Source organism: Centroberyx gerrardi, chromosome 6 (assembly GCF_048128805.1).
Source record: "Centroberyx gerrardi isolate f3 chromosome 6, fCenGer3.hap1.cur.20231027, whole genome shotgun sequence".
NCBI lineage: Eukaryota > Metazoa > Chordata > Actinopteri > Beryciformes > Berycidae > Centroberyx > Centroberyx gerrardi.
The window spans coordinates 5,417,547-5,433,990 of NC_136002.1; the positions used below are offsets into that span (position 1 = coordinate 5,417,547).

The window sequence follows — 16,444 nt, forward strand, 5'->3', positions numbered from 1 at the left end:
CAATTACTTGGCCAGGTGCTGCGATTTCTGACTTTCAAAACTCGCTCTCTGGCCTGTACTCAGTTTTACAACGACCCCCCTCCCCCCACTGGCCCCCCGCTGGCCCCCTACAGACCACCATACACTGTGAAGTTGTAGCAATTCCTTGGTCGCTGATAGAGGTCCTTTAATACAGCGACTAGGCCTAAGTCAAGGGTATTAGAAATGGCCACCACCAGTAGTATTAGTATGAATGGCAAAGTTATCAGTCACTTAAGGCGAGTGGTTGTAAATTACAGGATAGATCCAAAAGGAGCCCAAATGGAAAACTCACTTGGACGAGTGTAAGAGCTGCCAGGGCATGTTAAAGCTCTGAATTCAACTTCTCAGGTCTTTGACTCTCCCTCATCCTTCCTGTCTCTCTCTCCCTGCCTCCCTCTCTCTCTCTCGCTCTCTCTGGACTGGTGTGGTGCGACTACAGCATCTGCATAATACATCCTGTGGCATTTGCCACGGCTGGCTGTGGTGAGGGATGAAGGGAGCCGGCGCCTGCCAGTCATCCAGTGCACAGCGTGACATTTGTTCCTCTTCAGTTGTCATGGGGACTCGCTGATGTATTCACTCTGCCGTTTTATCGAGGGCTTGTTTGGAGGGGCGTGACACTGCAAATCCAACCCTTAAAGCGTTCTCATATAACCTTCTCTCTCACTTTCTCGCTCTCGCTCTTTCTCCCTCCCTTGCTTTCTCTCTCTCTCCATGAGTGACCGTTCCGCTCCCATGAATTTACCACTTTCACGCCTCTTATTGTCTAATTCATCCTGCACCTGGGCCACCACTAGGACAGAGCCGCAGTCCTCCAGCTAGCTGGATGGAGCCTCAGGAGCAGAGACTCACATTGTTCCCAGCTATATACCCACAACCACACACATCATCGCAGGTCATCAAACTCATTGAAATCAAAGTTTTTCTCTTACAGGCTGGTGCCCGTGAAAGGTGCATGGACCAACACAGTGTTGCAAAATTTTGAAACACAGGTTATGTGCTGCGGACACGAATAATGTGAAGATTGCATTCCCCCAGCATCGAAGCATTGTGTGACAAATACCACAAATTGTACACGCCATTTTCACATGTTTGTAACATGAAAAGTTTCGCTAACGGTTACGTTTAGGCCAGTAAAACAACTTCAATTAAGGTTAGGTTAGGCAACTAAAGCCATCTTTACACGGAGCATTTATATCAGGTTATTGGTGGATCTGACCTGGGTTTGATTTTTGTGTAAAGATGTCAAGCTGGGGAAAAGAAAGAAAATATCCTGATCCACCTCATGACATGACACAAAAAAGCGGGAGAAAAGCCAGACCTGACCCGGTATTTGCTCTGCGTAAAGTAAAGCCGGAGAAATGCCTGTGCAAATGCCATGGTAACCATGGTAACCATCTGCGCCACAACAAGCGTTCCATCACCTGCGCATGGAAGTTGGGCTATCAGCAAGAAACTGTGGCAAACAAAGTTAAGTAAAAACTACAAATATTAACCGTAACATCTTGAGTCTACTGGACACATAAATTAATAATAATAATTTTAAAACTATATCACACAACAATCATCCATGAGACAAATTTTATTGTTGCACCAGATCCAGTGGTTCCCACAGATCCCCCTCCCACAGTGTAAAGATGATCATACTGGGTAAAAGGTGAATAAAGAACGCTTGTTGAAATTGATGATGATTAATTCTATCCCGGCTTTTTAAAGACTCACATAAGTCATTATTGTGGTCTCATACATTTCCATCACTGGTCCACATGAACAATAATCTCCTATTGCTAGAAATAGGAGCAATAAGACTCTAAGCTGTGATCTCATACCAGTGTAGACATTGCAGCTGTATGGGAGACATAGGACACATTCAGTACTCACCTGAACTCCCATTACTTCCAAATGAACTTTATATTCTGGTAGTGCTGTCAGGTGAAATGTGGAAAGTAGACCACAATTGCAAGAAAATAATTTCCATTCATTTCAATTCATTCTTTCTGGAGTTGTACATTGATGACATCATTAGGGGAGAAAGACAAAGTCTTCTTTTTGTTTCTGATCGAGGTGAAGAGTGTTGAAACTGGTATATAATGCATTTCAAAGCTGAAATTCAATGGTATTATTAATTAAAATTAAATATTATTAATGCTATATTTAAATCACAACCCATTAAAAAACAAAAGACCCATGTTTTTTTTCGTATAGTAAATCATCATGTTGACTCAACATGATGTCATAACAGTTCGTGCAATGAGTACAAGGTACGAAACTTTACAAATTCTATCAAGATTACATTCCTCCACCAAGAATTGGACACACCATTTTCACCTGTTGTCATGAGAAAACATTAGCATTAACGGTTATGTTTAAGCAAGTAAAACAACTATGGTTAAGTTTAGGGTTAAGGTTAGGCAACTAAAACAACTTTGTTTAAGGTTAGGGTTAAGGTTATGATTAGGTTTAGGCAACTAAAACACTTTGGTGAAGGTTTTTAAGGCTTTGGTCAGGTCAAGAAAGACTTGAGCTAAAAATGAAAACTTCCCTTACAGTAGAAATGTTCTTGGTATGAGTTGGGAATTGAACCCAGGTGGCCGGAGTTGAAGGCAAATGTTTATGCCTTCAATGTCAGACTACTTCTTGTGCACAGAGCGCATATTTGCATTTTAAGACACTGTGCTCATTTCACAAAATTTCAGTAGATTAGGCTGGAAAAAACTCCAGCTCAGGCTTACAGACTGAATTACAGCAATATTCATGGACTTAAGCAAAGGGGTTGATGCAGCAATGGCTTTGCTTAACTCTCAGCAAACGTTTTTTTTTTTTCAAACTATGAATGAACTAAATCAAAAGGATTTGGGAAACACAAACCCTGTACTGCTGTCAGCAATTGATTTTTTCGATAGAAAGCGCACCGCAACACGCATCTACCTGTCATTTTACAACAAATTAGTTACTCACTTAGCTGTGTCAGGAGTGTGTGTGTGTGTGTGTGTGCATATCCAGATGCAGAGCGTCCTACAGCAGTAATGCCCTGGGTATGGCTGTGCTGCCCCCTAGTGGCTTTGCAAAAGCTCTTTTTGTAGTGACTGACATTCTCATCACCCTGCAGCTATCATTCAACAATGACATTTCCCAGCCAATCAATATCTCATCATTGGTAGTCGACACAGGGTGACTTTGGGGCCTAGAAAAATGGTGTGTGAGCCTCGAGACACTCCAATATGCAAGCTTGTCCTCCTGTCCATACATCTGTGAATCTCTTCCTCCGCTGTGTGCCATACTGTGGACTGAATGTGATGTTGTTCGAGTGCTTAAACGCTTTAAAGTGGTAATCCACCAGATCCTGTTTTGTTTTGTTGTCATATTTTGCTCCATCTTTTGCCTCCATCTTGCCACCGAGCTGTCAATACTGTGGTGCTTTCTTTTAAATTTAGTCTCCATCTTTGGTGCTCGGCGCTCACTGCTGGGGTGTTTCTGCACTGCACTTCCCAGAGATCACCTGTCAATCAAACAGTGTGGCCAGTAGATGTTTTGTTGACATGCTTTTCCTTGGATTTTCTCTTGATGAAGTTTGAGTTTCTGCACTACTTTCTTCCTTCTTTTTATTCCAAACAAACCGGAAATGTAAAACGCATCACTTTCTGTGCGCCAGAGGATTTTTCCCAGGAAAGAGCTACCAGACACCAGGAGTTTAGAACAGCAAGTGGAAAAGCTTTCATGAACTGGCTATAGGTTGAAGATAAGTCACAGATTTTTACTTTAAGATAGTGACTGAACACCAATGCGAGGTAATACTGTATGCGTGTGTGATGTGTTGGGCTGTGTTTACATTTAAACCCTAAATAAATTAAACCTTTTTTTTGGTCAAATTTTTTGCTGAATAGAAGCTCTGAGCATTCCTTTTTGGGATTGAAACATCTTGCAATGAATTAAACCATTCATCGGAGGTGCGATTACATGATATGACACACTGCATATTGGCATATCAAATGTGGAAAAAGACACATGATCATTCACACTCTCTACCCCCTGCCTCGCAAATAATGGTACAGCTGTCCATCAAAGTGAGTGGCAAGCTGTGCCTTATCATAAGTAATGGAAAAGAAAAACAATTATGCTGCTTTCAGGCACTGCCTACATAATGATGAGATGAGATATCTTTGTGACAGCGCTGCCTTTGTGCCAGAGGACAAAGACACTGAAGACGAACTGAAAAGAATCAAATTCCATTTTTATTTCATCTTTTTCCTCATGCATGAATATGGAAATTATAGGAGTTTTATTTTTTTTTTTTTTCAAATTGTTAACTGTGAGCATGAAGTGAATGAAGACACAGGCGGCAATTTCATTTGATAAGTATTTTGATAAGTATTTTTGAAAGGCATTCTGTTGTTCTGGGACAAACTAAAATTCACTTGGATTCAAACGTGTAGAAAAAATATATATGTGCACCGTTATTGCGTTGTGAGTACGTTTTTTGAACGAAAATGTAATGTTATTGAAGACACTCTTAAGATGATTTTACAATGTGAAGCTACATAAAAACAGATGATGCGATAAAAAACGGAGCACAGCTTTAAAACGACTTTTTTTATTTACTCCTGCCATGAAATGATACATCATGAGAAGTAGCATTTTGTCACACTTTACTCAGGTCCGCCGATGCAATTTAGATCAGCTGAATGCCATCTCACGGCTGACAAACAAAACTATTACACACAATTGAATCATTTGTATCCAAAGACCCTTGCCAGGAGTCTGACACAAAAGTGAAAATCATTTAACTGCTAAATATAGCACTGTTGGAATATTTTCCCTCCATCATCTTAGTCTACAAAACCCACATGTGAATCCAAAGCACATAGGCTTTTTGGACACATGTTGGTTTTCATATATGAACACTAGATTTTCCAATCCCATGTGAAAATGCCATTTTCACCTGTGAATTCTGCCTTTACATGTGAAATTAAGTGAATGAAAAAAAATCACGTTCCTATGAACTGAAATGTTCACATCTGAAGTAAAAACTGTCACGTGATGACAGAATACAACTTGAAAAACAATGTTCACATATGAAACTGATATATCACCCCCAACATGTATCCAAAAAACACTTGCTTTGAATTCACGTGGGTTTCCACTTATACAAACTGATATTGGCTTATACACTGTACAAAGTACAGAACCGACAGCATGAGATCATAAACTACAAATCAAATGCAGCAGCTATCATTAAAAAGATTTACACCAAACACTGAAACACTTAAACCCTGTGATGAACCTGTGACTTGTCCAGGGTGTGTACCTGCCGTCTATCCAGTGCATGCTGGGATAGGCTCCTGCCCCCCCGCCCCACCACCCTGAAAAAGACTAAGCAGGTAGAGAAAATGAATGACCTCCTTCAGCGAAAATGACAATATCTGTGAACAAAAACACCCATTCCAAAGGAAAGCTATGGAAACAAAATAAATAAAAAAAGAAAACGTTATACCATTTGTGCTTTTCCCACCTTTCCCAGTGCAGCATGCAGGGCTTGCGGCAGCAGACAACAGTGAGCTCTTCTCATTGCTTTGCTCATTCTCTCCCTCTCTGTGTGTTCATTAGGCCAGGGGCAGCGGCCCAGCCTAGCTATCAGCTGCAGGATTGCTTTCTCTTTGACTGTGCACAGACAATCACCCATTCCATTAAGCCGGCGATATCATTTCTCCACCTTGTGCAGGTGCAGAATAGGCCAGGAGATGGACAGTTTTCTTTGTGAATGGAGAGATGTCAATGCCAAGGTCATCTCGTCAGGAGGGAACAAAACTGAATGGCAACACTTCATGTGAAGTGTTGCTTTTGTGATTGGTTAAAAGGTGCTGGGGAACATTTTGTAGTCTTTTATTGCTCAGATACCAGCAAATCTAAGCTGTGATTTAATAGGGTGCGAGGAAAATAGAAAGTGAAGAGTATCAGTGTACATACATATTGCTATGCCACCAGGCTCTTTCCAAATTCATTTTGGTTACCAAAGGTTACCAAATATATTGTGTTTATTCTATCAAACTGAACACGTGGTGTAATAATGTCCATCAAATAAACCAAGTTTTATGCAGAACACGTTCTTCTTTCATTTGCTTTTCTCTTCTCCAGTTATTTGATAAGGAGTGGGCTATAGGGCCTTGTTCACTGTAATGCTAAATATTAAAGCCACATCCACATTTTCTACAGTCCTGTATTCCTTTCCATGAGGTTGTTCACTTGCATGCATGAATGTGCAGGGTGTGAGAAGGATCAATCTACACATATCCTACATATTAGCCTAAAACCTAACACTTCTGGCAAAGAGGATTTTGATATTTCATTTTGTCACTCAACGAAATAAGACATCGAAATTCAAATGATGTGAATTCAAATAGTGGCAGCGGATGTCAAGTCTGCTCATCAAGATTGACACGGACGAGCAAATTTGCTTAATTCAAAAAGGGAATGCTCCAATCATAAGAGATTCTACCTTCTCATTTTCAAGTCCACGTTGTGAACTCCATCTAACTTGCATTTTAATGGGAAGATTCTGGTTAGTTCAGGCAATCCAGATGTACCCACTCATTTTAAATCTAAAAATGGGAATGGAGAAGGGCACATGGAAAATGTCTTTATGGTTTGGAAAAAGATGTGCATAAAACAGATGGGCCACGTGGTACAACAGCATAATTAACATACAGTAATACTTTATTCATAATCTTTTATTTACCTAATTTCCCAAGGATGATTTAGTTTCATCTTATCTTCTTGATAAGGCAAGCTGGCTTGGTAATTTAAAATATATGCTGATTTGGATTTCATTCAACAGAAACATTTTTGAATTTTTCTTAGTGATGGTTGCAGTAATATACAGCAATAAATTCTCTTAATGAACAAGTCAAGTTACAATGCAAATTTTGATGAGCATGATTTTAAAAGCACACATGCTTCTAAAACAGCAATTCCTAATTTTTTCAGTGCTCAGAAACAAATGAGACAACAGATGAACCACCACATGCTCTTTCAACAGGCACTGCCAAATAAAGACCAAAATGCCCTAGCCAAGGAGTTAGATTGAAGTTCTCAAGTCTTCACACTGCTCATGTGTCATACTTGCAAACTGTGAAACAAAATGGCTGCTAAGAATATTGGAGCTGGAAAATGTGAAACACTTGATAAACACTGGTGACCTGTAAAGAGGCTACAAGAGTAACTTTACATTTCAAACCTGTAATTTCTCACAGTTAACAGCTACATATATGGAACATGTACATAGACGTCAACCTTCTGGACTTCCATTAGTCAGGTTTCTGGGCCCGTTCCCCAGTGTGACGCAGACCCAGGGTTTCTAGCTCAGCTGTCTTGATCTGATCCCGATGTGCTGGACGGGCAGTGCACTGTTGGATGTAAGGGAGGTCTGACTGACATCACTTTAGAAGGCTGGCATGCAAACAGTCCATAGGACAAATACAGAGGTCCGTCTTGATCCCTTACAGATTGACATATTGTTACTTGGCGGTTATGGCAACACAAACGACTGTAAAAATCATACAGTTCTTCCATCATTTCCACATTAGGAACAATGGGTTCCAACTTCTCAAACCAGTAAAACAGCACATCTGGCAGCGTGGAGAGGATGGCTGTCATCATTTGATCCTTGTGTTGCTGAGGCTTATTGTGTCTGTGCTGTGTGTTCAATCGTCTCCTGGTTCTCAACAGAACTGACTGTCTGCTGCTCTGCCAGCATGTCTGTCAACTTCAACTCCAGCACTGGATCCCTGGACTCTGGTGACACCTGCAGGATAAAAGCAGGAATTTGCTGTCATTTAAAAGATGCAGTGTGGGGCACCTGTTGGATTATGTGCATGTAGATGACAGCTTTCTGGTTGGATGGCTTAACACAGGGATAACCGTGGCGCCATGGAGGGCTGAGAGCATGCAGGTTTTCATCCCAGCCAAACACTACAGCAGATGATTTCACTGATTAGCACACCTTCAACCAGAGAGGAGGAACTAATCAGTGAAATCACCTGATGCAGCGTTTGGCTAGAATGAAAATCTGCAAACTCTTGGCCCTCCATGGCACATGGTTGCCTTTCCCTGGCTTGACATTATGTGGACAGGTCCCTTGCTGCAAAAGACTGTTCTAATGGAGAGTGTTCTCTTTTTAAATAAACTTAAGACTTACAAGAAACCACAGAATTGGAATGGATAAAAACGGTCCTTCCACCGTTTGCCATGGTAATTTGGCTAGTACAACATAAAAAGGCAATTATGGAACTTTGAGGATTAATTGCTATGGTGACAACGCAAGTCTGGGCATTAAGGCTGTAAAGTCTGTGACACTGGCTTGAGAACATTCAAGGGACTTGCATGCTTTACAGTACATCCCAGCTAAATACTGGACTTTTGAACCCACAGTCCAATCGTTTGGCTTCAGAACACTTGGATTATGCTGTTTGGAGTAATTTTATGGTAATGTTTTGCCCTTTTTTTGCTGGGTGTTATGTGAGTATACCTCACAAGTATTTTGACTGACATGAGGGTGAGTAGATAATAACCAAATTTAAATTTTTGCGTGAACTATTCCTTTAACTGGGATTTAATTTCAATATACCACAGCCTGTCGTGGGTTTATGTATTAATAAATCATCCATGTCAGTGCAGTGTGTTTGATTCTTGATCAAACCGGTCAATATGAGAGTCTGTGAGAGGCACTGCACTCATGTCACCTTGTATCTGAGTGTTGGTGGATAATTTTACACATCTGATAACTAAAAACTCAAGTTACTGTCAAGCATACACACGTGAACAGTGTGGAGCATGCCGGAAAATTTTAAAGGGTCCCCTCCTGTAGGAATTCATATTTTCCTCTATTCATATACATATATGATCACACATGTTTAACCCTCTAGACCCCATAGCGCCCGTTCTATATTTCACTATAGCGCCCAAGAGCGCCCGTCATTTTTAAATCGTTTAAAATGTACCAAAAACTGAAAATCAAGTTATGAGCTTTGTTTTATATATACTTCAAGTTGTCATCGATGAACCGGAACCGGAAAATTTAGCTGGTGACACTGAGACTTTGATTTTCCCCGGGTTTAGTCGTCCTCCACCGGTAAAAATGGCTTCGCTGGCTAAGCGTCACGCTTTTAAAACCTTCTGGAAGCTGTCAGATTGTGCTGTGAGACAGAACCTGACCCGCCGTATGTAGTGGAAAGTTACAAAGACATTGTGAGTTGAAGTCTTTTGATCGAAATCGCTTGTTCTTGCTCAATAAAACAAGACACAAGATCACCTTCACTAAACAGCGGGACGTACCTGCTCTCACCGCCGGAGACGGACGCTGTTTTCCGAAGAGTCGGTAGGGAGGACTGGCCGGGTTGCAGCGACTTTTATCCATATAAGTTTGGCAACTTTTTCCATATTTGTTTGGCGACTATTACTGTCTGACCTTATTACTGTGTGGGTTGAGGCGCTGGAGGTTTTGTATTGATTTTGAAAGTTTATCGTTAGCCAACATAGGAAGGATCTGTTTTGTTGTCATATTTTGAATGACACTGAAGGAGACGCCCTGAATCGCCTTGCCATGTATTTGGTACCAAATTAAAGGGAAAGTTGTGTTTTTTTAAATGGAAAAACTTGTGATTGTCAATTTCTTTTTATTTTTTAGATATAGCCGTTTGTTTGGAATGAGCAAGAAAATGCTGATTTAAGTGAGAATTCCCAGTGAACTGCAGCAACATTCTAGAATTCTACTGGGGTCTAGAGGGTTAATGAAGACTGTTAAAATTTTGTTTTGAGTAAAATTTAAAGTTACTGCATTTTCAAAAATCCACACTTTTTTTTACAGGCAGTTTCAGACTCCAGTAAACAAATCACAACTGGACTTGGTCCTGATTGGCTCCCCTCACTAAAGAATTACTGACATCCTTCCAGTCAGGCCAGTTTGCAGCATTTGAACTGAAAAGCCTCCACTCAGCAGGTTTACCTCATTTGAATTAGAGGGGCTGCTGCTGTCGGCCAATCAGGGTCCAATATTATGACTGTTCTGCCTGTGAACACTTAACTCAAACTTAAATTGAATAATTCTGTAGACTAATTCAATTCAACTTTTAACTAAACTACAGTTATTTGCAAAACATCATGAAGAGCATTATTGTTATCCTGAGCCATAGTATATTTGAAAACAAATTCATGAAAAGTGAATAATATGGAACATTTAGTTTCACTGTTTTTATAACAGGAGGCTCTGTTGGATTATCTGAGATGCAACTGGAGCAAAGCTGCTTTCTCCTGCACTGGCACAGAAGCAAAACGAAATTTGGAGATAGACAGGTCTGTCTGATGTACGACTACAAGGCTCCGAACATCAATATGACAATCTGATTCAGGAGAATATCCTGCCTTCAAAACAAAAATTACCATTAAAAAGTGGTTGGCTGGAGTGGAGTCAGTATCAGCTAACTGGGTGGCAGCTACTGGTGGAAAACACTGCATTACCATGTTTTTGACCATACACTGACAGGAAGCAAGGTGAGATTTCTTTCCTTACATGCAAAGAATGATGAGACAATGTAGATTATTTAGAACTATGCTTCAGCGTTATATTTTTTAGTTCTATCATGCCACAATTTTGATCCTTCTGCACCAGGCTTGTCAGCAGCACCACCAATGTCTTTTTTCGGGGGGCGAGATGCATCCATCTCGCTCCATTCGCTTCCTTATATTGACTTTGCATTGCATTCGCACTACCTCTACTTTTGTTTTTTGCATTCTCTCTCTCTCTCTCATTCTCGCCAGTCTGGAATCCAAACAATATAAATCATTGAAGTGACAGGAAACGTAAATCCCGGAGTATCTTCGCCGTAATTTTAGTATGCGTCTCACCATAGGACCTCCTCTCCGTCTCAGCACAATGCCTTCTGCGAGCAGGGCCTTTCCAGTCTCCTCAAATAAAACCGACTCATCCAGCTCTCCCTGGCTCTCCAACTCTGTATACTTCTCCACAAACCTTTGGGTTGAAAACGCAGACAAACAAAACATTTAGTCAAATTAGCATAGGACTACAAATTACTGCAAAAATACTCTCACTTCAACAACTGCACACTTATGGATAGCATTTTGCCTAGACTTCAGATTTGAATCCCTACTTGCTGTCAGAAACAATTGCTTTCATGCTTGTATATTCAGGAACCACCACCAATACAAATCTTAAGAAACCAAAAATAAATAAAATACAGACCTACCTTTGACACGTGGAAACAAAGTTTGATTTGGAGAGATCAAATGCCCTAGGCCCTGTCCCATACATGTCATAGAATTTCCTAAAAGGCAGACATTGATCTTAATTATTAGTCAATAGGTATAGCATAAAACATATCTCACCACAACTACCTTCAATGTTAACATAGCTTATGACATTATTTAATAGGTACATTTGCTCTAAGCAATGGCTGGGTTTCCATACAAATATTTTTCTTGTGAATGTATTCAATTAAAAAAGCTGAACAAAAATGGCAAAATTCCTTTTAATGTCTTCATTATCGCAAAAAAAAAAACTTATTACACTTGCTTTTTGTTGATAAATGATGCAATAAACACTGATGGAAACGCATCTGCTTAATAAATAATGACGTAGGCTTGGCACAATCTGTCTGACATATGGTTCAGTTTCATTACACAACAATTGAAAAGTGGCTTCAGACTTTCTGAAATGTTTGACATGTAAAATATCTGTCCACCACAACCTCCAGAACTGTCACAGGTGTTGTTTCTAATGGGTAGACATCTCCATTATTAGTTGGTAGTGTAGAATATTGCCATGTGAATTTATTTGTTTTCGTCCTGGGATGAGTTTAAAGTTTAAATATGACCAACATGAGCTGACACCAAAGATCAATAAAACATTGACAGTTGGATGGAAGCACAGCTACTGATAATTCAATAATAATTTTCAGCAATGTAATCATCTTACTTACGCTCTAATGTCATCCTCTTTGTAAAATATATCAGGCACAGGCTCTTGTTTCTTTGTAAATGTCATTGACTGTGGCTTTACATACAGTGGGTCCTTCTTGGGTGGACAGGCCTTATATACATCATACCAAATGGGTTTGTCTGATTCTTTGATGACTCCAGAGCGTATCAGATCTCGAACCCTGTGAATCAGCCATTACACAGTGATGAATACAACATAACAAAACATACTGCACTATGAGTAAGCATACTATTACTGTAAGTAAGCATCTCATGGCAGGGAAAAATAAAGGAAGGCCAGTTTGAAAAGGTTTTCAATAGATTGGCAGAAATTTTGTGTCTTACCCTTCTTCCCTCTTTTCAAAATACCTCATCAGACTGTTCACTTTTACTTGTCAGGTAACTGAATTTACCTACTGCTACACCACAACCATATTTTGCAGGTATCTCTCTTTGTCTAGCCTGGTTTTCATATATTTACACACTATTAGTGCACCGCCAATTCTCAAATGGACCTCCATGATGGAGCCAGACGTGGTTGCTAGGAGATTCGTGACGCAACTGCAATGCGTCTTACGTTGTTGACCTTGACTGGCAGGGACGCTAACCGTAAATGTGTCCGGTAGAAGCCTATCTGGCTTTATTTTCACCGCATTTTGATGGAAAGGTCGGTTCTCACTAGAGTTTAACGAATTCACAGCGCCGAGCGCTAGAAGTTAAAATACTAAAATGCGTCTTTTTAGCATTACAAGCTAGCTAAACAGGTACCGAAATTGTCACAGTGGGGCTAAATTACATGAATGACTCGTCAATCTAGGCTAGTATCAACTTTAGCTCGTTGATGTTGGCTAGCTAACTTAGCTAACTCAGACAGAAGAACATGCATCTTAAAATGGTATGGTGGTGTCCTACCGTGTGAATACTGTTCCAAACTTCTCCAGTCTGCTGCCAGCCATTGTAGTTTTTCTTATCGACAGCCGCACTAACTGTAATAAGCAAGCCACTACAACTTCACGTGCGCTTGCTTGTTGGCTGGCCAGCCAGAACAAGAATATTACTTCCGGTTCCGGTTTTTCAAAATAAAAGTGTAATTTATACAAATCTACCGCACTACAAAATCACTTTGCACAGACAGAGAAACAAACAGATAATTAAAAACAACTGCACAATACGTGCAATGCTCTATGGATCGTCGGTCGGTCGGTCGCTCTGTTCACCACTTTTGATCAGGTGGGTGAAAGTGTGCCGCAGGGACTTAGATTGTAGATTCTCAATAGGGAGACACGTGTTCGATCCCCGACAGGTACGCTTCCACAAAAATCAGTGTCGCGGGGCTGTTACTCGTTCTAATCATTTTGATGAAAGCTCTGTGCATTTAAATAGAGAAATTGTTGCACTAGGCTAGCTACACAGATTAAATATTACACACACAGGTCACCTTTCATTGCTACTGCACAAGATATACAGTATGTACTTTAACAACATAGGCTACTATCATTTAGGCCCAAGCGGTTATAAAAAAGAAAATCATTGCAGGCCCTCAAAGTCAGTCATACTGCAAAAAAGTGGATACTGCATAAGCCACCTTTCATTGCCACTGCAAAAGATTAATGTCAAAACACTCCTACAGACCTGACTAGATAATTATTTTTCTTTAAATATATAATTAAAGTTTCTTAGAGCTTTAGAGCTTATACTGTTTTTTGAATAAGTTACTCAATACTGTATTTGTAATCTTGCGGAAATTTATATTTATGAATAGGCCTATAAAATTTGGCTAAAATATAAGATTATGTTAGATAGTATTCCTTTTTCCATATGTTGTGCCTTGAAAAAACAATTATAATAACCAGTAACCATTGAACAATCATAACCTCTGAATTGACTGCGGTTTTTTGCAGAGGCCTCTGCTCCTTTTACTCCTCTCACAATTCTCATTAGGATCCATGAAATTTGGTTGTGATTGATGAAAGTGGGCGTGACTTATTGCATAATAACCAAATTAAGTCAAAACTTCAAAAATTCATAAGAAATGTCCTAGAGAGCTGAAATTTTCAGGACATGTCGACTCTTTCATACACTGGTACCTACCCCGACATGATCCCACAGCATTGTCCTCGTAAACCGTATGTTACAGAAAAAAAAACACAACATGATTTTTGAAATCATCATACCTTAATTAGTAAACAGCCCAAAAAATGTTTATGATATCTTGAAAACTGAGCGTACGGTAGATTGAAATGTGCAGTTGCAAATAGTTTGATAAATTGACAATGTGATATGTTCAAGATAATTTGATCAATCTTCATCAAACTAAATGCAAATGATGTCTGGACTGTCAAGATGATGTCTGTAAAGCCATGTGTAAATTGATTAATGTGGGGCACTAATACAGTTATAATAATCTTTCTGAAGCTTTCAATATTGGTTGGACTATCACCTATGACCAATCACTTGTCCCTTTGTTTTGTTTCCCCACTCTGAACACCAAAGTGGAAGTTGGCAGAGTGGTTAAGCCCCTGATGAACAGTGATCATTTTGAATATTCATGAAAAGTAAATCAACGCTACACCACGTGCAGAAAACTCACAGCAGGTGTTTGACATCATCTGTCAATGGCAAAATAACGTTATCTGATTTGGCATCACTGATTGGGGTGTGGCCAGAAGTTTCAACCCATAGAGAGCAGTGCAGCAGCAGTTTTCTGGCCCATGTGACTTAGTATTGATTTATTTGTTAATGGAGAGCACTACAATGTTCTATAAAGTGATTAGCACTGTCAACGATAGGCTGCAGTATCATAATACTTCTCCCTTTAGTTAGTTTCCGCTCAATAAAACTGTAACAGGAGTTTGGCTCAGTAGGTAAAGTATCAGTCTCTCATGTGGAAGGCTGTGGATTCAAGTCCAGGCTTGTCCTTTCTGAAGTCACTTGTCCTCAAGAATAAGGGGCATATTTTCCAATAGGAAGTCTGACCATTGTGAATAACTTCAACAATGTGGTTGCAATGAAATGATAAACTTGACAGAAGTCACAGGCCAACACAAAATTAGCCATAACTAATAGACTGTGTGTCTTATCTTCACAACTTGTCTGTCTACCCTCTGTAATGTTTTGTCTATCTGTCTTTACAAATTGTGCTTGGACCCTGCGATCAGCGCTTGCGGCTATATTTTTCTTATTATCTTCACAGCAAACCCACAGAATATTAGAAACTGAGTATCCAGAACCATATCAGATCACTCACCCTTGTCTGTCCATACCTGAGAAAATACAGAATTCATGTAGATGGCATAAAACCCAACTCTTCTTGTGAGACAAATTGTGCCTCCTCTCTCAATAGTTTTATACTCTGGGACACACCAAAAGCTTAAAGGGGACAAATAATCTGCTTCACCAAAAGTGTTACGAAGAAATACACAGCTGAAATAGACCTTGAGAAGGAAATTTTACATTTAGAGAAGGAGTTTCAACAGCCTGGCTCCAGAGAAATATATTGTTAAAAATCAAATACAGCACACTGTGTTCTTACAAAATTGTAAATGGCAACTAAAAGCGTTAGAAAGTGCAAGAACTATCAATTCTATTCAAACCGAAACCGGCTCAATCACTTGTGATCCAAAGGAAATTCATGATACATTTAAACAATCCTATTCTAAACTATGCATATCGGAATCTCCTGAAAAAGTGACTATGATTGGTAAATTGTTATCTGCCACTGAATTGCCCAAACTCATGCAGGAAGACCAGGATTATATTGAATGCTCATGCACTAGATTGGGAATTGAAAATGCATTACTCTTTTTACAGTTCAATAAATCACCACTACACACTCCAGTTACTCAAAGCCTCTTTAAGACTCTCAATAAAAACATTACAGAATTCCTATGGAATGGTAAGACTATAGTTTAGATTATTTGGCAGATCAAATGAGGTTTATATCTTCTCTTTTTGAGGGCGACAATGCCCCCTACTGGATTCAAATTGAAATGCATGCCCTTAAGGAGATGTAGCCAGTGATTTTATTTTCAAATGGAATACCAAAACCATCTCATCCTGGGATGAGATCCACAAGATTCTTAAACGGAAAACAGAACTGTCTACTAAAACACCTTTAAGACGGAATAAACCTTTACCCATAAGTCGTGGCACGATAAGGGACATCTGTTATGTTATGTTATAAGACATCTGTTATGAAAATGAATCCCTCATGTCTTAACAACTGAAGAAGAAAATTACTTGTCTAACAAATACTTCTTCACTTATTTGCAATTGAGAACTTACATCAGAGGCACTTTTGTATGGAGGCTCTAGTGTGCCAACCTAATTATTATACACTAGTTCAGTGTTCAATTATTATTGATAAATTAATAGGTACATTTAAACATTTTATAAAATGATTAATTGAATTCACATTAAAATGATGCAATTAAAAAAG

The 16,444-nt window shown here is 39.5% G+C and overlaps 1 protein-coding gene across 1 annotated transcript; it reads right to left on the bottom strand.

Moving 5' to 3' along the window:
• Positions 1-5,411: 5,411 nt before the first annotated feature.
• On the bottom strand, positions 5,412-13,053 carry mrps23 (mitochondrial ribosomal protein S23). Its single transcript, XM_071914376.2, has 5 exons — positions 12,919-13,053; positions 12,009-12,188; positions 11,277-11,354; positions 10,918-11,041; positions 5,412-7,819 (listed from the first exon to the last, which is right to left on the bottom strand). Exons 1-5 carry the CDS (start codon positions 12,960-12,962, stop codon positions 7,697-7,699), a joined length of 549 nt encoding a protein of 182 aa, XP_071770477.1. The 5' UTR covers positions 12,963-13,053; the 3' UTR covers positions 5,412-7,696.
• Positions 13,054-16,444: the final 3,391 nt, after the last annotated feature.

Excerpts from the sequence above, each read along its gene's own strand:
- mrps23 (XM_071914376.2), bottom strand. The coding sequence starts at position 12,962 with ATGGCTGGCAGCAGACTGGAGAAGTTTGGAACAGTATTCACACG. Across the intron at positions 11,355-12,008 it reads AAAGAGGATGACATTAGAGC|GAAATTCTATGACATGTATG; the intron begins GTAAGTAAGATG and ends TCTGCCTTTTAG. Across the intron at positions 7,820-10,917 it reads GACGGAGAGGAGGTCCTATG|GTGTCACCAGAGTCCAGGGA; the intron begins GTGAGACGCATA and ends TTTATCCTGCAG.